At 34.3% G+C, this 23,480-nt stretch overlaps 1 protein-coding gene across 1 annotated transcript in view; it reads right to left on the bottom strand.

Annotated features, from left to right (window-relative positions):
- The window catches only part of Eip63E (cyclin dependent kinase Eip63E), a 111,614-nt gene that overhangs the window by 64,024 nt on the left and 24,110 nt on the right, over window positions 1-23,480 (bottom strand). Inside the window, exon 3 of the mRNA XM_017613126.1 lies at window positions 7,553-7,585. Within this exon, the coding sequence (XP_017468615.1) occupies window positions 7,553-7,585 (33 nt within the window). The remainder of the gene's footprint in view (window positions 1-7,552; window positions 7,586-23,480) is intronic.

Here is a 23,480-nt window from a genome sequence, read left to right as displayed (position 1 = left end):
CAAGTTTCAAAGCTTACTTCGAGAGTATTTTGGCGTCAAAAGCTTTCCGCCTTAGCCAAGTCTTAAAAACAGTCAAACTCGGGTTCTCGTAAGTACTAGATATGGTTATGCTGACCTAAGCTACCTCCTTCGGTCGTTAAATTCCATTTCTACAGGACTAAATAAAATCTTGATTCCCATGAAATGAATGAGTTGTAGTGCATACATATGCATATGACAAATTTTTCTGTGATCATAAAGTGATCTATAAACCTCAAAAGGTATCCTTTCAAAAGTGTATCACAATTTGCTACTGAGCTATAAATATAAAAGTAATGAACAAGAGTTTACCTTGATGGTTTTTGAGTTTTGGCTAGAGCGAAAATTTTGAAGCCAGTTCATCTGAAAGTAGTACTTTTTCTTTCATATGGGGACCGATTCAGTCTACTAGAGAGTTGATTTTCTGGTAATAGATTTCAACTAAATTATATTTAGCTGACTTTTTTTTGGGTGTAGTATTGTGGGTATACACGGATTTTATAAGACCAATTGTAAATTAAGGTCGCAAGCACAGGATAAGCAAAACAACGTCAGAAAACTAAGCAGTATTTAACGAGCAGCTTCCGCAGGTGCCACATTGGCCATTTAGTTGTATTTTTTTCTCGAAGGAGAAGGCTGTTAGAGTTCTAAGCAATCGGAAGTTAAGAAAAACATTCAGATTAAGTTTTCTTCTAGAGTGAATTGGAGCAGCCGCAGGGTAATAGAGAAGAACTATGCTGGCATTTGTATAGACGGGTCCTCTCTAAAATGCAGGATGTCTCTATCTTGTTTCGACTACCTAACTTCGTTTTCCGAAGCAGAAATGCTAGAGATGGAGATAGACTTCAGAGTATTGAAAAGAACCAAAAATCATATGTTTATTTTTCAAATATTCAAGCAGTTCCAGCACAGCCATCACTAGCTGACGAAATGACTGGGGCCGACGAATCCAAAGACGAGACAATAAACATGTTCACTCGGAGTAATCAATAGGGGATATACTTGCAATTCATACAAATGGCTCAAACACTATCAAAACTGCAAGGAATATCTGGCAGCTCTATAAAGAAATCAATAACCGAAAATCTCTTAAAATTGGCTTTCTGGATAACCATCAGGTGTGCGAGCTTTTTTAGTACGCCTAAAAACCAAATTGGTTTCTGAATTGAAAATTGCATCAAATCCTAAATAATATAAATTTATTATTTGTTCGACTAATCAAATCAGGAATAAATTTTACTTGTGATTTGATTCGTCGAGCAAAACTCGAAAATTGTACTTGCGTTACATAAAAAATATTTCTTAGTTGAAAAAACATGGATCAAACTGATCTGCTCGACAAATCGAATCCCCAAAAAAAAAATGGTGTAAATCAAAAAGGATTTTAAATCACACAATCCTGGTTCAGAGTAGCTGTAATCTATACAAGTGCCTATCGGAAAAATCTTATGGTGGTTTATAGATATCTTAGTATTATCTAACATAAGAAGATAAATCGAGAAGTTCAATGAACCGTAACGGCAGATAATATTAACGGGGCCAGATAAAACGTATCAAAATGCCACTTATAGCGTTAATTGGGTCCTGAGCCAATGGTACAGACATCGCTGCTACCTTCCTTAAAGTAATTGGGTAATTGCTAAATTTGTACTGTTTTGAAAATAGTTTGACAAATAAAATCCTTAGTAATTAAAATACTTTTGGAATTTGGTTTCAGCAAAGCTAAATACTTTGTATGCGTAAATGTAGCACTCGCCATCAATTTAGTTCTTTTTTTTTCTTTTTCAACAAGCCATATTAGAATGTATAAAAGCATAGGCTCAAAGTTCAGAATTCGTTGTTATAACCAAGCTAAGCGGAAATGTTCATAAATTGCACTAAAAAGCAGTCTTCAACAAAAAAAACCACTCCCTAAAATCCGATATATAACACAGAATTTCTATTGTCTGGCGGAAGGGACTAAAAAATGCATGAACAAGCATGCGAAATTTAATACATAAAGAATCTCTGCACAAGAAGAAAACAATAGAAGAATGTCACATGACAAATGCATAAAGGAGGCACATAGGCTAGCGAATAATGGTCGGAATGAATTCATAAATGGCAAATTGAAGTTATATTGGGCTGGGACAAAAGCGGAAGACCTTTGTTGGAAAATAAGCAGGAGCATGTATACAAATCTACGTCCAAATCTATAAGCATAAAAACACCGTGCATACATAGATACAAATATATGTAAATATATAATTTTAGTTCTTGCCTAAAATTGAAAATTTCGCTGTGGTAAACTTTTTATTAAAATTTCCAACATGTTGCGCATACATAAAATAATTTTTTTCAAGGTATTTTTATTAAAGTCGTAAAACTATGTAATATTTGACACGTTATGGCAAAGCAAAAAAAAAAATATTCCTAATATTATAGCACGCACGCACAAGAGAATCTCTATTGGATACATTTGTATGTAGAAAAAGAATATAAAATGCTGCATATTTACATAGGTTCATTCATATTTGTACCCTCAGCATTATTTGTTTATCTTATCATGCATGCAAAATAAAATTTATATCTAAGACTAACAAAAGACCATGTCCTGCTACGACTTGTTTTGTGTGAGTGTGTGTGTTTTTATTATTATTATTTCTTGTGGAGATTATGTCTAATGTTTTGTGATTTTTCTTGTCGTTTCCTTGGTAACTTCACATTTCATTGTGTTCATATGACAAATATGGACTTTCGAGTGCTGGGATATGTGCTCATTTTTTTTTTTAAGTAGGAACCCTGCAGTGAAAGCTACTAGTTTTGCACTAGCATATTGGCAGGTTGCTTTGTAGCGCAACTAGTTTGCTTACTAATGGATTTTTTTTTTCATCAGTGGCTTTTTCCTAATTCGGTAAGCAAGACGAGAAATACGTACTTTAACCCGACGAGTTGCTCGTTCACGATTGTTATGATTTGAGCCCAGTATACATACACACATGTGTGCAACCGAAAAAGCTGTCTGGGCGAGGGTGAACCGGAGGTGCGGTCAGAGAGATCTTCTCGAGGTCCCAACCCGGCAAACATTGAGGTTTATTATTGATTAGAGAATGATTGGAGAACTGTCACATTCTCCAATCTCAAGCGTTAGTGAACGACTCGAAAAACTATCGAGAATCATAGCGATCTCAACAAAAATGGGACATAGTTCTCGACTCGAGAAAATATTAATTCTCTAATCGAATTCTAGTGTTGATCTCTAATGGGATTCGAATGTGAATTTACAAACTGCTTTTTTGCTTTATTAAATATAAAACGTTTTGTTTATAAAATTAGTATTAAATGTATTTGCAATAAAATAATAATGAATTATTTGAACTCAAAAATAATTTATGACCCATTAATTTGGAATTTTGCTTATTTATATTTATTTGAATTTACGTTGTTTCGTTGAATCGTTCTCGAGTCGAATTCTAGTGCACTTCTCTAACTTCGTCATCGACTCGAGAACGAATAGAGAATTACCCTAGTTATCTAATGTAGAAATCCAAATTTCTCTAACGTTAGCTGGGAATTCCGCAACTCCAATTGTGGTGGATGCAGTGGCGGATTTACCGTAAAGGCAACATAGGCAGGTGCCTAGGGTGGCAAAATTTAAGGGCGGCAAAATTTGCGTTGAAAAAAAATACTTTTTTTTTCAAGTTAGCTGCGCTGAAAGTAGAATTTGTGTTTGTACATTTTAAGACATAAATTTGAGATTCAATTACGCATTCAGAAAATAGGACAACACTGTTGGGTATTTTTGATATTATTGAAATGATAATAGATATTTAAAAATACTAATTTAGTATTTTTACGATTATAACTTATCCAAGTGAAAAAACTTTATTGATGATGGCTTTATTTAAAAGTTGAAAACCTTTACTCACGGCAAATAACACTTTTTCATCTTAAATTGTAATAAAAGTGTAGTAAATAACAAAAATTTGAATATTACTATTTACAGCCAATCCTTCCAAAACTGGTACTTTTACCTCAAAATATTTTTCTTATCGGAAAAAGGGCGGCAAATTCTGAATTGCCTAGGGTTGACAAATATTCAAATCCGCCACTGGGTGTATTGACAGGACACTGTCCGATTGGTATTCACGTGGTGAGAGTAAACGCCACACCGAATATTCAACGTCGCAATTGCTTAAAGGTCGAAAGCTTCTTCAAACGCTTCAAAGGAAGTAACTTGTTGAAATCAGTAAATAAATGTACATGTGGTTTCATGAAAGTTTATTCCAGAGGCTTTTAAGTTCTGCGATAGACCTAACTAAATGTTTGTATTAACTTTTCTTAAAAAAAAAACAAAACCGATATAAAAATTTAAGATTATCTTTAATTTCATCATGATCCAATGATCGGATTTAAACCAAATTAGTGTGGTTAATGAAGAAATAGGAAAAAATTACCAGTCATTTTGTATATACAAAAAATATGTGCAAATTTTTTTGCCCGAATAATAGGGCTTTCTTGCTCTAATTATAAAAACTATACAATTTACTAAAATCGAAAATGGACTCGGAGTTTAAGTTTAAAATGATTTCGATCGAGACCCTAGAATTTCTCTACAAGTTATTTAGTTTTTTTTTTTTAAGTGTAAAAGTACGAGAGGGCAAGGCAAAAAATTAATACAAGTGGAACGCTGAAGCACAGGACAACAATAAAAAGTATAAGAGGATATGTGCACTACATGCGTTTAATACATTTCATTATGTACCATAAATGCATGAGCAAGTTTTTTATTCATGCTCATATTAACTGTATGTTAACTGTATGTAAATAAGCATGTAAATTAGGGTGCCCACCAAAAAAAAGTTTCCAATTTTCCACCAGAATTATAAAATGTATAATATTCTATTAAATTCCGCCAAAATATTAAGGCTAAAAAGGAAGATTTACGCGAGATAGACCGATTTGAAAATATCTTGTTTTAATCTTGATAAGATTTCTTTTCTTTTTTTCTTTTTTAAGATTTTCAAACATTTTTAAACTTAAACTCTTCTATCATCTGGCGTGATTTTTTGGGGGAAAACATTAAAAAAAAAATTATTTTACATAATTATGTATAAAATACTCGATTTTTGGGTCCAGTTCACGTAAATCTTAATGCTTTTCCGAAATATTTTTTTTTTTTTTTTTTAGTATGGAGAGTGATGCACCCTAATGCGCGTATGCTATGTGGGGTCCTAGCTTTTTCTGCTGTATCACGATTACTTACACACATAAAAACATGCTAATAAAAGCAATAGTACTCGTAATTTTTATAGCACCAACAACTTCAACAAGAGAATTCATTATTTCATATTTTGGATGCCGCAGATAGTACATACATATCTGTATTTTTTTTCTTTTGTGCTGACAAAATTTTGCTGAAATGTAAATTCAACGCATTCAAACTATGGAACTTATTAGATGCTCATGTGTATGCATATGCATGTAAGTGCATAAATATGTATGTACTTATACAAATACATATATAACTATGTAAATACAAAGGCATACATTTTTATACGCACATACATATGTTTGTAAATATTTGAGTATTAAAGTAGAACAACCTACTATGTATGCAAATAGACCATTTTGTGGACCATTACGGACAGCACTTTTGTTTGACTGCATTTTTGTTTTTACAAATTTTGGAGGTTTTTAGGTTATGAAAAATGTATTTGAATAAAATCTGTTGCATGCCGCAAGGAAGTAAGTTATGTTGCTCTACTTATTTTGGTAGTATTGCGCGGCTATAAATATAGGTCGTATGAATTCTTAATTGCAATAAATGTTCTTTTGTACAGATGGTGTTAGGCATTAGTTTTCTTAGTCGTAAAGTCATAATAAAAAATAAAAAAAATTTATATAGATTTTTTTTTTAATAAGAATGGTGGATATCATACGCAATTCATATTTATTAACGTTGTATGTATGTATTTAATTGTATAAGTATCAGAACCGAAAATAACAGTTATTGATGAAAACGTTTATTACAAAATTCACTATGAAGAAACCGTAAAGTATATCAATCAATTTATTTTTTCACTGAGAATCAAATTTGAAAATATTTTTTCTTTTTTGTAATTTATATGCAAAAAAAAAGTAATTTTTGATTTTTAATTTATAAATCTGTAAATAACAGTTGATTCTGATTTTTTCAAGTTTGATAATAACAGTTATTTTTGATTTTTATTTTGTAAATCTGAAAATAATAGTTATTTCTGGGTTTTATTTTATTTTATAACTTGTTCGCCCTACGCCCCATAGGAGAAGCCAGTTAAGCCTAGGCTAAACTATAGTAGTAAATCCCAGTATGAGTATTTGTGCGCTTCAAAAAATAACCCACATGAGTCCAACTCCGGCTAAGACTTAAGTGGTTCCTTCTATCGGGCTTAGATCAGACACGTTTGGCTCAGGCTATAACGATTTATCCTATCCCATGTGAGTAGAACTAGTTTGTCCGAAAATCGGATTTGACCGGTAACATATATTATAAAGAGTGGTCCATATAGTCGTTTCTTTTTAAAAATTATAAAAATTACAGAAATAGTCTTCTTTTCGGTATGTTAATGATTTGATCGAAAAACCAACACGATTTTATTCATGTGGCTGCCTCGGCTGACTTCGCAATAGCGCATCTTGTAAACGCAGTTTTTCTAAGCCGTGGTGACGGTTTCAGTCTGCATCTCACGAATGGCTTGCTCGATATTCGCCTTAAGAGCCCGATTCATAAATGGATTGTTCGCATAACATCGGTACTTCAGGGCAGCCCACAAAAAAAGTCGAACGGCGTCAAAGCGCAGCTCCCAGGTGCCCAATTGACATTGCCGAGACGGCTGATAGCACGAGTACTACACTTGGCGCACAAAATATCGATTGCGGCTATCGCCCCAAACGGTCACCCTCGAAGATCACGTGCGGATTTTCCGATCCCCAGCTGCGGCAGCTTTGCTTGCTAACGTAGCCCCTGAGATGAAAATGCGCTTTACAGAAAAGATTACACCGCCGCACAAAAAAAAATGGTGGGTGCTTTTAACCAGACCCACCTTCCGATATGTATTTCGAACATCTGAATCCGTTTCGAATATCGGGTCCGTTTGACTTTTACATACTCAAAATTTCGTGTAAATTTAGGAAATGGCGTTTTTTTTTTGTAATTTTTTCGGTTTTTCGCAATTTACTAGAAATTTTGAGGATGTACAAGTCAAACGGAGCGCAGATCCGAATTCAGCGGGTCGAAATACTTATCGGAAGGTGGGTCTGGTTAAAAGCTCACACCACTTTTTTTGCGCCGGTGTTATTATTTCACAACGTTGCTCAGATTTGATGCCGATTTCGAGTCAACATTTCCAGCGGGAAAGAGCTTTCACTGTCAAAGTAACATTTGATTTAAAGAACAAATATCACTATATGAACCACCCTGTATATGTATGTATGTAGAGGCAATATTTCTCAAATAAATATTGTAAAAATGTGTAAAAATGTGTTATATTTGTAGTGTTTGTGTTTTGTTTACCTTGTGTTTTATCGTTTTTTGCAGTTTCTTGGGCTAAAAAGAAACAAAAAAAAGAGGAAGCATAAGTAAAAGGATAAAATAAGTTTGGCAAAGGATATCATAAAAGTTAAATTTTGAAGCGAAATGCAAGTATATATGTGTATTCAAAAAGGCGTAGTTGAAAACTAGAATAAACAGAAACGAATTTGAAAATGGTTACAATAAATTGTTAAGATTTTTCAAAAGTTTTCAAAATCAAAGTGAAATTAATGTAAGAAGCTTCAACGAAGACCCTACAAAAAGGTACCAAACTACCAGCAAAAATACCACTAAAACAAGTCGTCCACAAATGAGTGCAAATGAGTGCAATGGGAAATGCAAAAAGTGCATCAGCATTGCAGCAGAAAACACAGCGATGATTGAAGTTCGTTAATTAGACTCATCAACGCGGAAGAACGACTTTTTAAAAGTACAAAGTGCGCAGTAATGAAGCGTTGGAGGAGCGCAGGAAGTGCGAGACGACCAAAGCAAAAATGAGTGCAGAAGAAAAACTACTACATGCTTAGTATTCGTCGATGGCACGAGAGAAGAATATGCGCATGTGATTTTAATAATGCCAGAATGCGAAAGTACGAGTACTTTGCTGCTGCTGCTGCAAAAGTTCAACACTTGAGCAATTCTTAAGCATTCCAGTGGGGGGCTGACTGACACACAAGCCACGAATTAACTTTGGCGCACCGCACCGCACCGCACTGCAAAGCAGACTAGCTTTTTAGTGGCAGAATTTGTATGCTGGTGCTTTGATTTCGTTAAAAAATTATTTGTAAATTTTAGAAAATACAATTTTTTTAAGTTTTCAATAACTTTATGGAACTTTCCCAAAATATAATTGCCGCGTATTTTTGTAACAATTTTTTATTTTTTTTTCTACTACTATTTTAACAAGTTTTCAACAGCACAGCCACACTGTGCGCCATTCTTCTTGTACAACTGTGGAATTCCCATCAGATTTGAGTAAAAAGGAGCACCACTTTCATTTTCGCTTTGCATTTGAACAATTCGTATTTGCATAGGAAATGCATTATGTTCGCACTGTTGATTAGAACAATTGTAGCGCGAAATTTGGGTTATCAGGCCAACATTTACATGGCTAATAAATTAGGCAATGGCGAAAGTAAGTAAAGGACATGATTTGTGCTTTGTTTCTTTAATATGAAAGCACGCTTCGTTTGAATCGAAATGCTCGAAAGAACAATGTCCTAATTTTAATGTTCTTGTCAGCGAGCTAGCGAGCTTTGGAATGATTAAAATATTTACGGTTAATATGTGTGTTCAATGTTTTCCGTTAAGTGTCGACTTAAAAAATTAACATGTTATTATTCTACACTCTCGACCAATAGTTTTCTGTTGTTCCTAATTTAATTTTAATAGATTTTCATTAAAAAGGCAATAGTGTAAACTTTCTTGAAAGCTCTTTAGTGTGTTTCGGAAGGCTAATTGAAATATCTGCAAACGTGGTGGTTTTGGCGTTTTGCTGTTCGCCTTTTAGGAAAAATTTAATTTAAAATATTACATAATATGAAAATAACGCAAAACTTAATAAAAAATATTTATTTAAAACATTATGAAATGTAAAAAAATATATGTATATGCACATATTTTTCCTTTTAAAACAATAATATCAAACAATTAAAAGAAAATTAAATTTAAAAAAAATTAAATTAAAAGAAAAGAAAATAGTACTTAAAAAATAAATGAAATAAAAAAACATTAATAAAAGAAAATTAATTTAAAAATGACAAAAAAAATGTTAAAAACAATTAAATAAGATAAGAAAAATAATATATATATCGATAAAATCTAAAACCAAAAAGTAAATTAAATTGAAGAAAAAAATATTTTTCTAAAAATTAAATTAAATCTAAACCCATATATTTTTCTTTTTAAAACAAAAAAACCTTAAAATAAAATTAGTGTTTAAAAATTAAATGAAATCAAAAAAATACATTTTTCCTTTTAAGACAATGAATTCTAATTATTAAAGAAAATCATTTGAAAAAAATAAAATAATTATTATACAAAAGAAATATCCGCTGCCCGAGTTTTCTAACCAGCGATGGGCACAGATAGCTTTTACTCTGCTCGCGCCTATACGAAATGTTTAGAAAGCTTAAAAGAGCATTGCTCGCGAGCAAAGCAGTGCCCATCAGTGTTTCTAACCCAGATCTCCCGAAAGGCATACCAGTGCTTTGCATACTCGGCCATTACGACTGTTGGAGCGACACGAGCGAAATGATATAAGTAATATCAGTGCTTTCTCTCAAAATAGCTCTTCACCACGAGTGGTGAATGAGAAAGCTGTTCTAAGACTTTGGCGCTGGAATAACAAAAGTCTTTCCAACTATCGTGCCATCCTTTTAGTCAGTCATACGCTTCGTACCACATTTACCACACAGAAACGTAGTTAGTTAGAAATAAATTTTAAGGCCCACCCTCTGATTATATTTTTGATATTCTTAATTCTATGACCCCGGACTACTCTATCTCAATTGGTCGTTAGCCGTTCATCTAACCTATCTTGAAAGCGGTGTTTTTCGCTTTTTACCTAAATTAAATGAAATTTCATTGTTGATAATTGAAGTCTAAAAGTTTGGACTTGTTAAAGTACCAGTTCGATGACTGCTAAATATCAATGGACTATTTAATATATGTAGGGTAGTCGAAAAATTTCGTAGAATTATTGGTCGTATCGGAACATCCTTAGTATCGCATGAAAGACGATATTTTGAGCAGTGAAATACGTTAAAAGTATTGGGTTCAAAAGTAAAGGATTTTCCAATAACTGCGTGTTGATAAGGAATGAAAATAAAAAAGGTATCTTCTTAGGGTGGCACGTATTCAACCGGACCAGTTTTGAATTACTCTGCCGCATAGATCCGACTAAATTTGAGCGATAGCCTGCGACTTTAGGAAGCGGGGTTAAATCGCACGATCTTGGTGAACAATTCACGTCATTCTCGAATTTTCTCTGAAAATTTCGAAACTAAGGATTAACCCAGCTTTGGACGACCAATCATAGAAAAAACAAGTAAGAAAGTCTAAGTTCGGGCGAAGCCGAACATTAAATACCCGGCGCAAGTATTAAATATATGTTTTTTCACCTTTCCGAAACCTTCCGCTAGATGGTAAGCCGGGGTGTATCAATTTTGAGTAAATTAGCGTCCTTCAATTTCGAAATATTGAAGTTTCAAGCATTTCTTAAATTTACCGTTATATGAGAATCGGCCGTTATTTTAGTCCGATTTCAATAATTTTCAACGTTTTGCTTACACGTGGCAAGTACAATAACCATACCGAGTTTGGTACAAATTGGTAGAACGGTTACCGATATACTTATATGTGATCATAAGTGGGCGGTGCCACGCCCATTTTCCAAAATTTTACCATAAACGTATTTCTTGGTAAAGAATTGTTGCAAGCATCAATTTTGAATAAATTAGCTTCAATATTTACTGATTTATCGAAGATTTTGTATTTCTCTAAATTACCGTTATATGGGATGTGGGCGTGGTTATTGTCCGATTTTTTAAATTTTCGGCCATTTAGTATGCTGTACCAAGGCCAACAACTGTGCCAAGTTTGGAAGAAATTGGTGCAGCGGTTACCAAGATATACACATGTAACCATAAGTGGGCGTGGCTACGCCCATTTTCCAAAAATTTATAATATTCTTATTTTTCGTCTAAAACTTATTGTAAATATCAATTTTGAGTGAATAATCTCCAGTAGTTACTAAAATATCGCAGTTTTCGTATTTCTGAAAATTACCGTTATATGGGAAGTAGGCGTGGTTATTGAGCGATTTTAAAAATTTTCGGCCATTTGGTATGTTGTGCGAAGGCCAACAACTGTGCCAAGTTTGGAAGAAATTGGTGCAGCGGTTACCAAGATATACACATGTAACCATAAGTGGGCGTGGCTACGCCCATTTTCCAAAAATTTATAATATTCTTATTTTTCGTCTAAAACTTATTATAAATATCAATTTTGAGTGAATAATCTCCAGTAGTTACTAAAATATCGCAGTTTTCGTATTTCTGAAAATTACCGTTATATGGGAAGTAGGCGTGGTTATTGAGCGATTTTAAAAATTTTCGGCCATTTAGTATGCTGTGCGAAGGCCAACAACTGTGCCAAGTTTGGAAGAAATTGGTGCAGCGGTTACCAAGATATACACATGTAACCATAAGTGGGCGTGGCTACGCCCATTTTCCAAAAATTTATAATATTCTTATTTTTCGTCTAAAAATTATTGTAAATATCAATTTTGAGTGAATTATCTTCAGTAGTTACTAAAATATCGCAGTTTTCGTATTTCTGGAAATTACCGTTATATGGGAAGTGGGCGTGGTTAAAGTCCGATTTCGCCCATTTTCAATACCAACCTACCTTGGATTAAGGGAAACCTACATACCAAATTTCGTTGAGATATCTCAATTTTTGCTCGAGTTATCGTGTACACGGACAGACGGACAGACGGACAGACGGACAGACGGACGGACAGACAGACATGGCTTAATCGATTTCTTTTTTCATCCTGATCATTTATGTATACATTTGTCTATATCTATCTCGATTCGTTTTGGCTGTTACAAACAACCGTTATGTGAACAAAATTAATATACCCTTGTGCACAAGTGCGCTCGGGTATAAAAATTTATGAAATAACAAGCAGACTGTTCAGAACCATCGACATGTAAGCAGCAATGAGATCGGTAGACAACTAAGTATAATCACAACAGTTTTTAACCTCTGGGGAGGTTGGATACAAAAAGAAAAGCGGGTTTTTCTATTAGTTGCCTATTCAGATAGCCAAAGGGGTATTATGTAGCGCACACTAGTATTAAACGCTTAGTAGCGAGAAGTACGGTAACACTTCGAATGCAGTAAGTACTGGAGAACGAAAGGGGAAATACCAGGTCAGGCTCTTTGGCAGTGCTTTCACTAGGTTGCTCATAAGATAGTACCTAACGCGTCACAACCATCTATACTCTGCACGGAGACGGAATGCCGTCTTCGTCTTGAAAATGAAGATGGTTCGGAGCACAATCTGTGTGATTCTTCGGCATTGTCCACACTAAGATAGAAACGCTTATTATTAGGAACCCGTCTATAAGGTACTATTAGTATTTATAGATAAGCTGAAAGTATTTTGAGATGTCAGGGTTAAGGACTTAATAATTCATTTAAGAACCATAGAAGCTCTACTCTGTAGAGTCTACATATAGTGCTGAGCTTATGGCCTTACAAGGAAAGTTACAAAGGATTACCCATTAAAATGATGCATATCTATTTGTTTAAAAAAAAATCCTTTGGGACTTGGGAGACAAATGCTGTGTCAACTTTTTCGAATACCCTATATTCAATATTAAAACATATACAACGACTTAATTAAAGCGAAACGGAAACAGAATGTATTTTTTTTATTACGTAGCTTTTGTTTTTATTAATAATTTTCTTCCTCAGTTATTTGCAATCTAATTGGCGTTGAGCGAGACAATGGAAAGGTACTCTACTTAACTACACTTAGTTCGAAGGCAAAAAGCAAAAGCCAAAAAAAAGGAAATTTCTTAAATTAAGAAAAGTATCAACAAATCATCTGTACAAGTACCAAAGGAAAAAACCCAAGTCATTTATAGCAATTTGCTCCTTACTAACAGTAATTTTAATTTTAATTTATTTTTATCAGTTACAGGCGATCGCTCGCAGAGATGTGCAGCGATTGTAGTAATTCGGCTTCAATTGAAATCTGAGGTGCTCAAAGATTTATAGTAGTAATTCCCACAAGCTTATTTCGCGAAGACTTCTTACCTTGAAACCAGTATCGAGCACTCACACCCGCTCTTCGCCTACCTATTGAACGCAATTATGTTCCTACAATTTCTCAGCAGATTTATTATCCTATAAGTCAATTTTATGTGATATCCTCAAGTGCAAAGGCATATCCTATTACTGTTAATAATACTACGGTAAGTAAGTATGTGCAGGTGTTTAGTGTGCTTGCCGTCGTTTGCGTCAGCATCTGATTTGTTGCAATGTCATTGTTATTGTCTTACAAATTTTTCTTTTGTTTTCATTTCCTCTGCGTCGTTTTGCTATCAATGCTCTGGAATTTTGCTGAGTTGTCATAGTCGGATATTTGATTTTAGTATCTAGACTGCGAGGTAATGCGATGCAACTCACTCGAGGGATGTATTGCCGTGCCATAATGATGACAAAAAAAAAAACAACAACAACGAAGATAGAAGAAAATAAAGTGTAACGAAATTAAATTTTGCGCACGTCAATGGTGATTGCGGTAAAGTGAAGTAGCGATTCCCGTGAAAAGCAGGAAAAAGCAGGTGAAAAATTTGGCTTAAATAGCGCTTAAGCTTTTGAGTTAATCTCAAAGCTGGAAAGTTAAGACAGTGAGGTTGGGATTGAAGTATTTTGGGGGAAAGCGTACTAGATTGAAGAGGTTTAATATGAAAGCTATTTGGTAGTATGTATGTACATATACACAAGAAAATATAAACCGGCTATGATATGGGCTTGATACCAAGGTTTTGTACTTTAAACGACGATATGTATAAAGGTAGCAAACTATATCGATAACAATGTATTTTATGATTATTATATGAAAAAATTATCGTTAAAAATCGGTAGCAATGACGACATCAACTAACGTAATGGTAATGCTGATGACAGCCATGAGAATGCATATAAAAAGTACCAACAATAAATATCGATATCGATGACAGCAAAAATCTCGACAAAAAAATTTATATCGATAACAATAAGACAAATTATCACGATCAAATTGATAATAACAACACCTATATCAACAAAAAATATAGCGGACAATAACGATATTGATGGCAATAAGGATATTGATCGAACAAAATTGTAATGATATCGATAGTAGGTACGATGAATTTTAGGATGATTATATAAACAATTTAGCTTTATCGATGACAATAACAATATCAATAACAATAACAAAATTTAAATCGATAACAAAGGGATGAATGATCATTACGAGATTCACTAAATTGATGACACTAACAGCACCGATATCGATAAAAATAACGCTGAAATTAATGATATAACAATAATAATAAAATGAGAATGATAAAAATGAGAGCAACAATAAGAAAATGGATATTAGTAACGACACCGTTAACAATAGCTGTAACGACAGCCAAAACAAAGATATCAATATAAAGAAAAAAAGTCGTAAATTTAAGCAAATTAAAAAAGCAAAGAAATTAAAAAATACAAATTGTAGAACCTATCTCTCTCTCTCTCTCTCTCTCTCTCTTTCGTATACACACCCAACCACAGATGGCCAAACAAAACTCAAACACTTAACACAATAAATCAAGTGTCCTTTAATGACTATACGGTATATGTATATCGTACTGCAGTGTGCCTTGTAAATTGGTCGATTGCCTGTTCGATGAATTTAGTGCATGCCAATATTCTCACACACTTCCCCCTTCTCCTTTGCTGCCAATTTGTACCCACTTACCGACAGCACATCATTTGTGCACTCATTCGTATATTCATTTAGTCATTCATGTCGCAGCTATCAGCTCTTCAAATTGAAGTATACGAGTATCCTTGACTGAGCGGAGAGGAGATAAGGGCGCAAGAATAAATGAAATAGGTAGTGGAGTGGAAAGAGACGAAAGGACAGTACGCATACGAAAACAATCGCACACACACACACACACACACACACACACACACACACACGAACATACTAACAGTGAACTTCAATAGCATTAATCGAGCTGAAACTAATTGGACGGAATCGCATTTAATTATAATATAATGAGAAAATGATAGAAGGACAAAAAGAACGAAAGAAAGACAAAATAATAAAATAAAAATAAATAAATTAAGGAATGGCGTTGTGCAATATTCAGCGGAAAGAATTCTAGATTATTTATGAACTCAAAAAGCTTATAGAACACAGTTATCATCAAAGTAAAAATCGAGCTACAATACAATAACTTGGACTTAATTGCTGCAGGCGACATGGACTTGTGCTGTAAGAGAAATGGGAAAATCTTGTAAAGATAAATTAGTAATTAAACAGAGTGTAATCAAAATCACAAATAAGTTGACAAATAAATACGCTTGAGTAACTTAAAATGTTTTTTTTTTGAATTTCATGATTAAAAATCAGGACAATGAACACGAATGGGAAGAGAGAGAGATATTAAAGAGGCTAGAAATGATTAAATAAAGGCATTGAACAATCAAATCAAACACAAAAAATGCTTTAAGTGTAAAGAATTAATTTTAAAGATCTTTATGCAAAAGTTAGGTGCATTTACGCTTGGATTCTGAATTACTGAATAAGGCTATAGGTCTGATGATATATCAACGAAAATTACAAAAAAAAACGCAAAGCAAAAAAGGAGGAGTTCAAGAGTTCGTCCACAAGGACTTGTTATAAGTTAAATTGTTGATGCATCTGGAGTATCGCTTTCGATGTATTCGACCTGAAGAAGGAACCTCTTGCGCGATAATGCTTCATCTCACTGATCGAAGCTTGGGACCGCATTTTGACCATCAATAAACTCTGAAATGGCTACGCGTGGTTTCTAGCCATTCGCTAAAATGCACTTAGTCATGAGACGGCAGCGGGCAGTGCGGACGGAGAAGCCATCCAAAATGCTTGTACCGACATTTTGAAGAATTTACTGATCAATTTTCGGAAAATATTAAGATTTACGTGAGCTGGACCGATTTTAAAATGCCTCCATATATCGAGGTTTTTTTTTTAATAAATAAATTTAGTTAAACTCTTTTACGAAATCACCTCAGATGATAGATAAAAAAATAAAAATTGTATCGACGGTATCAAAATAATGAGATTATTAGAGGTCGAGCTAACGTAAATCTTTGTAATTTTCCGAAGTATTTTTGCGATTTTTTTTTTAAATAAATTATTTTATATATCCGATTTAAAAACCGTGTAATTTTTTGGTGAGGCTCCCTAATATACATAGGTACATATTCGTTATGTGCTTTAGGCATTTTAAAAGCGGCTATAAATGTCAAAAAATTTAACCAAAATGAACATGCACGTTGATGTTGACATTTGTATCCCAAGGGGTGGTGGTACCAAGGTGAGCGATTTCATATAAAAATCTCTCAGCCATCTCACTGAGAGGTCAAACTGTGCCAGTGATGAGACCTCAGCAGTAGTCATCATCTCGGCTTAAAAAACACTGCAGTAAACGAAAACAGATCCTAACTGTTTCCGCCTCTGCTTTTGAGCTTGAATTCATCCTTCCTGACCTTAACTAATTTCTACCGTTTCTTTGGGCAGTTTAGCGCTTTCCGGCATAAGCAAAGTTTATGTATATCAATAAGATCATGTGGTTAAATTTGGATTTCAATTCTTAAAAATAATTATGATATCGTAGTGTCTTTTAATGTCTCTTTGCACAGCCTTCGGTGCACTTCATTATTTATATAAATCAAATTTCCGAGCTGGACCTGGCTCGACCGATGTTATTCGAACAATCCATTAACAAATCAGGCCCGTAAGACGAATATAAAGCAAGCCATTCGTGAGTTGAGCCAGGAACCGTCACAAAAGTTTTGGAAAACAGCGTCAATAGGATGCTCTACTGCGAAGCCAGCCGAGGCAGCCACACGAATGAAATCGTGTTCCATAAGTAAAGCCTTAAACAGACGGCAGCGTTGATCCCGATCAACTCGGGAATCATCTGCAGTTGATTCGGATTCTGATCATATTTTTAAATTTTAAAAAGAAACCACTATATAGACCACTCTTTACATGTTGTTCCAGAAAACTCGAAAAGTTGTTAGAAAACGAATTTCGGATTAAGAAAGCAAGCATACCTAAAATTTCCTAAAAACAACCTATTATAAATATTTTTTAGGGAATTTATTTTCCATACTATGGCAAATGTGTCGCTAGCGGATCACTTCACTACTACTTACTAAGCCCGAATTGGCGCATTGTGATTGCAGGCTTCTAGACGATAGGAATACTTAGGACTTTTAATTTAGGGCAGTCAAACGACTTTGGGCTCAGTGCTGCAAATTTGTTACGTATATACACTGGCGCCAGAAATAATAAGACTCGTCGTACTTTTAAGAATTTCGGCTATATTTCTTTAGTTTACTTTATGTTTAATATTTTTTTATAAAGGACTAGGTAGTTATACAACAAACATCACATAAATCCGCTTTCAAACGTTGAACAAAAATTATAAAAATTCGACAAATTTTCACCAAATTTTCAAATTTTACATTCAGAATTTTTAAAATGTTTGGTATGCAGTCTTGTAGCCTATTCAATTTTAGTATAATAAGATGCAAGTTTTAATTGGCTACAAAATACCGTTGACTTTTAAGAATTTTTGTTGCTGACGGTGTAGAGCATTTTTTCCTATACAAAGTGTGTTCAACAATTTTTTTAAATGGAAGAGAATGCCAACAAAAAAAATTGTCAAAAATCAACGGTATTTTCCAGCCACTTGAAACTTCCATTTTATTATACAAAAATTTAATGGCCTACAAAACTGCATACCACAAATTTTTCTAAAAATCTGAATAAAAGGTCTAAAAATTTGGTGAAAATTTTTCGAATTGAATTTTTCCAAAAATTTTGAATAAAGTTTAAAAATTTGGTGACAATTTTTTGAATTGAATTTTTCTAAAAATTTTAAATAAAAAGTTTAAAAATTTTTTGAATTTTTATAATGTTTGTATAAAGTTTGAAAAGGGGATTTATATAGTGTTTGTTGTATAATAACTAGCCAGGCTTTTTCAAAAAAATATTAAACATAAAATAAACAATGGAAATATAGCCAAAACTCTTCAAAGTAAGGCGAGTCTATTATTTCTGCCGCCAGTGTGCGAATATATTATATACGTGTACGTATAAATTAATGAAAACTATCTTAAGATATGCCACGAATATATTTACTCAGTTATTATGGAATGCAGCCCCGAGCCATCACCTTTGTTCAGCAGCCGTTAAATTGTAATGCGTGGCAATTGCGGAAAATTTTATGCATTATTAATATATTTCATTATAATTTTTCTCCACGTTTCTTTGAACGAATTTTTGTTTTGCTCATAACCATAAGCACTTCAAATCAAGCGAGCAATAGAAGTTTGAAGAGCCTCCGCTCAACGCGCCATTATAGTACAATGTAGGCATTTTTTTACGCAATCTTAATTAAAAGCAAAGCCTATAGAAGAAGCGTGAATGCGTGTGAAAGCGAAGGAAACGACAATTCGCAGCGCCTTTGCCATCAGTCGTTTGGGGCGGATTTCCGTCGAAGCCACAACCAACCACTGCCGCGCTTGTTAGCCAGCCCATGCAGTCAGCAAGCAAGCAAGCAAGCAAAACTAACCTCAACTAACTAACGTGACGGCAAAAGTTTTACACTTTTATGTGGCTTTTAAAGCACTCACCGCTCTAAGCGCATACAATGGCAGCTATAAAGTTTGCACATAATTCATTCATTCACTTCCACATTCATTTAATTGAGAATTTTTCATATGCGGTCAATGAACTACATATTTACTACTACGTATTCTTTAAAATTTCCCTGCTGCCGCTGCTTGATGATTCTTTGTGGTGCAACTATTGTTATCTGCGTCATTTTGTCGTGGTGACGCCGTAACCGCAAGCAAGCTAGAAAATCTTAGATCAACAAGCGAATATTAGGTACTGAGTACATACTCGTTTATTGGCGTACGGATGCAGGCATTGTGATTAAAGCTTTGACGTGCAGGAGTTAAAGATGCTCTGTTTTGTAGAGTGTAGAGGGTAGTGTAGAGGAGATAAAGCCAATGATTTGTTGTAGGTGAAAACTTTTAATTCTGTTTGTTAAAGAGGGTGACAAAAGTTACTTTGTGAACGAGTTCCAAAAGAACACTCGATTAGGTTTCATGTTTGGCCAAATTCAAGAGCGGAGATGTTGTTTTCGAAAAAAATTGTAAAGTCTCCAATTCCAATGTTAAAATATATTTTATGAAGGAAACAAAATATATCAAGTCATTTAAGAGTACTGTTAATTTCTTCATGATCCAATGATCGGATCTAAACGAAATTAGAATCTGAATACCTCTGAGGTACTACCTTTTTTTTTTTGAAAAAAAAGAATTATAGAAATCGGTTAACGTAGTCCAAAGTTATGCAGTAACATAAATAAAAAATAAAAATAAAAATTTCGACGAATTGATAACCTCCGCCGTTTTTTGAAGGCGGTTAAAAATAAACTGAGTGGAACAGGAGTAAATAAACGATTTAATCTATAAAAAAGAATTTATAAAAAAATTTTTTTCAGCAATTCAGAAGGAACCCCCACCAATAGAGAATGCTGAGGCTTTGCAAGCATAAGGAGTTTCTTTGACCGCCCCGGTCCACCACAGACCAGAGAGATCTTGCATTTGACCATTTTTTACTTTTATTCCAGCGCTCGCTGACCTTTAATGAAGCGCAACCGTCCAAGAGTGAACCGCAGAAGGACAGAGACAGCTCCAGCTGCTCAGCCATTCAGTTTCCTGGAATGCCACTGTGGCGTTGCACCCAAATGATCCGACGCGGGTGATAGAGAGGTCAGATAGCCCTGGCTATATACTAGTCTCCCTAGTTGGCGTCACACTCTTCAGCGGTGATTTCGAGAATTCATTCGGAGTTACTCCTGGAAGGAATTATGAATATTTGTGATTAGCTTTACCCTTTCCGCCAGTGGGCAGCAATTTGAGATTTGAGAGAATTCTGAGATTTGAGAGACTTCTGAGATGCACCGCAGAAAGGTTCAGGACCATCCAAGCGCATTCTGGCTTAACATTTTCGAGGTAGTCTGCCATTTCGTTGCCTTCAAATCCTTTATGTTCAGAAGCCCATAATAGCGTTACTCTATTTTGGGCTCCTGGGCTGCTAAAAAAAGAGTTTTAAAATTGTTTACAAGTCTTCTGTGGTTGAGTCTGGGTCCCTTACTTCTGCCTGACTATCCGGCATAATATTTATTATGGCCTCATTTGTCCTTTTGTAAAGACATACGCGAGCACAGACTTCAACTGCAAAGACTTCCCATCTGGAATATGGTTCAGCTAGGTATTGGGATCATCATGGATGGCTTGAGAATCTCCAAATGACCTTGAAGATCCCAACTTTTCATACTGATTGTATTTGGCAGCCGTAGTTTGCTCTAGCAGGCCTCCATTTCAGTCAGAATAGACAGTGGCGAAATGCCTGCAAGGGTATCCGTTGGACAGGTGCGCATAGTTCCTGTGATGGCCACGCAGATCAACCGGTGTGTAGCACCCACTGTTACTCGCTTAAATAGCTTTTGGCCAACAGGGCAGTGTGAAACAACGAAGTTTACGACCAATGCCTACCAATGGTAGCCTTCTTGCAAACATTCGAAAGATATGATATGAATTGTCCATTTTGTCCAGAGTTACCTCTTCTGAGAACTCAATTTTTGTCACTGCAGGCTGGGTCTAATCAAGTTGACTTTAATTCATCTAGTTATGATGATGGTTTCAAATATATTAACACAAAATCATGTTTCGAATTTGCATTTCATGAATGATTAGCCCTTTGGTGACCGTCCCAGTGTTGAGTGTTTGAAGCGCTTCTTTGTCCGATCAGCGGAAAATTTTGATCGAACCGACTTCGCGCCGCTGCGGGAAGGCAAATGGAGACCATTTCGATTATAGTGGCCTACAACCTTTCCATATTTGGTTATACAATAAAAAAAAAACACTTCTGACAAATATTCACACTTTTTATTTTATTAGCCAAATTCAAAGTACCAAAATATTTCTTGGTACCAAGTACATGTATTTTATAAAAGCTTCTTTAAAGTTTTCTATAAACATCAACTAATCACATATTTCAAACTTCCTGTATATGTTTTGCTTTTATATTTATGTATGTCTATTAAAATGTAAATTAATTAATTAAATTTTACTTCCGTTTTCTTGTCTCAAAATTTGCTCAATTACTAAAACCAAATATTTCTGTATTGTATTACAAGTTTGTTTTAGTCCTTTTAAATTAGTCCAAAGGGAATATTTTTCTCCCCCTCTCTCTCTCTCTTTCTCAGCAAGCTCGAATAAAATTTTGCCAAAGTAAAGTTTAAACAAAGTGACGAGATGCCATTAATTAGCGGAAACGCCCACCACCCATACAACCACACAAGCGAGCGACTCGAAAGCCACAAAGGCGGATGAGCTGTACAAAAGCTAACAAAACATTCATAGCCAAAATGCATGCATTGAATTGTGTCTTCAACAAAGCGGGTAGAATATTGAATGGGCATACACATACGTATGTATGTACATGTGTACACTCTACATGCATTAGTATAAGTGCTCAAGTGTCATATTGAAATATTCAAGTTTGTTAAGCTGACATATGATATGTTTTCAAATACAAATACATAACTACATTTGTACACTCCCATGCACTTGAATAGGGACAACACTTTTTCGCACTTTTTTCATTCATTTAATTTAATGTTCATTATTTTTCAATTAAAGTACCGTTCATTCTCTAACAAAAACCATATAAACGAAAGTTTCAAAATTTTTTAGAAAAAAAAAATTACAAATTTTCATAAAAATTTTAAACTGTTTTCGTTTTGACTCTCTTCTGCAATTTTTTCCATTTCCAAATTTTTTTTTATATGGAAAAAATTGCAGTATGGAAAAAAAAGTATGGAGTAAAAAAATTTTCAAAGCTTAGCAATAATTTGTAGCTACTTCAAATTCGCACCTTATCATACCAAAATTGAATTCTGAGAAAAAAGTTTGAAAGTTTGATGAACATTTGATGAGTTTTCTTATTTTCAAAAAATTTTCGTTTTAATAGCGAATGAACTGTATTTTAATTGAAGATAAATGGAAGAAAAATAACCCAGAAAAAGCAGCGAAAAAGCATTGTTCCTATTCAAGTGCATGGAAGTGTATGTACATATATTGTTCTCAATATGAAAACAGAGCTTTGACTTTGACAGTTACAATTATCCTCGCATATGCGCACATTATGCTTTGTTGTTGGTAAAAACAAAACAAGGATAACAATGTGTAAAGCATTTCAATAGCATCCAATACCAACTTTATGACTTAACAGGATACTCCGCATGTCGAGTTGACTTCGTCCATTTGATGAGCGATTGTTTACGTACACTTACGTGATAATACAACTGGTGTATGTGTGCATGCATTGGGAAGTATCGCATTAAAACAAGTACATATTTATACATACATATGTAACAGATTATGTTGCAACCTTAAGGTCGATTATGTCAAGAAACCCCAAACTACTCTATAAATGAAACAAGAGATGAATTTCACACGCATACAAACAAAGGCGAGAAATGGCTTGTATGCGCAATCAACACAAAGTCTAGTCAGAGCAATTATAAGTATTCAATTTTATTGAACGAACCCTTTAAATGACGTTGTTAAGATAGCAGAGATGTGTTAATTAATTTGAAATTGAAACCATTCAAAGCAAAAATCTATTAAAATTAAGCAACGCAAATTCTTTGGTATAGTCAAAACTCCAAGAAGCTGTAAGACCTTTGACCTAAGTAAAGTGAAAAAAGAACTCTAAAACGGGAGTTAACGTAAGGCAGCCTAGGTATTTAGTATTAGGGTGATGCTTAAATCCAAACAATATCAATGCATCTGATTTTTCGGTACAGAAAAGAAATGCAAAGATTAAAAAGCCAGAGAAAAAAATTCACCAGCAGAAGAACTAATAAGGCCGGGAAGACAGAGCGCTTCGTTTCAATAGCTGAGTGTAGCTACGACACAGATTAGGTTTGTTTAAGAGAAATGAATGAAATGACTCTAGCAAGATCTATTTCTGCGATAAAACTGTTAAAGC

Source organism: Rhagoletis zephyria, unplaced genomic scaffold (assembly GCF_001687245.7).
Source record: "Rhagoletis zephyria isolate East Lansing unplaced genomic scaffold, Rhagoletis_zephyria_1.1 Rzeph_scaffold_00017, whole genome shotgun sequence".
Lineage (NCBI taxonomy): Eukaryota > Metazoa > Arthropoda > Insecta > Diptera > Tephritidae > Rhagoletis > Rhagoletis zephyria.
This window is presented reverse-complemented; position numbering and strand designations above follow the sequence as displayed.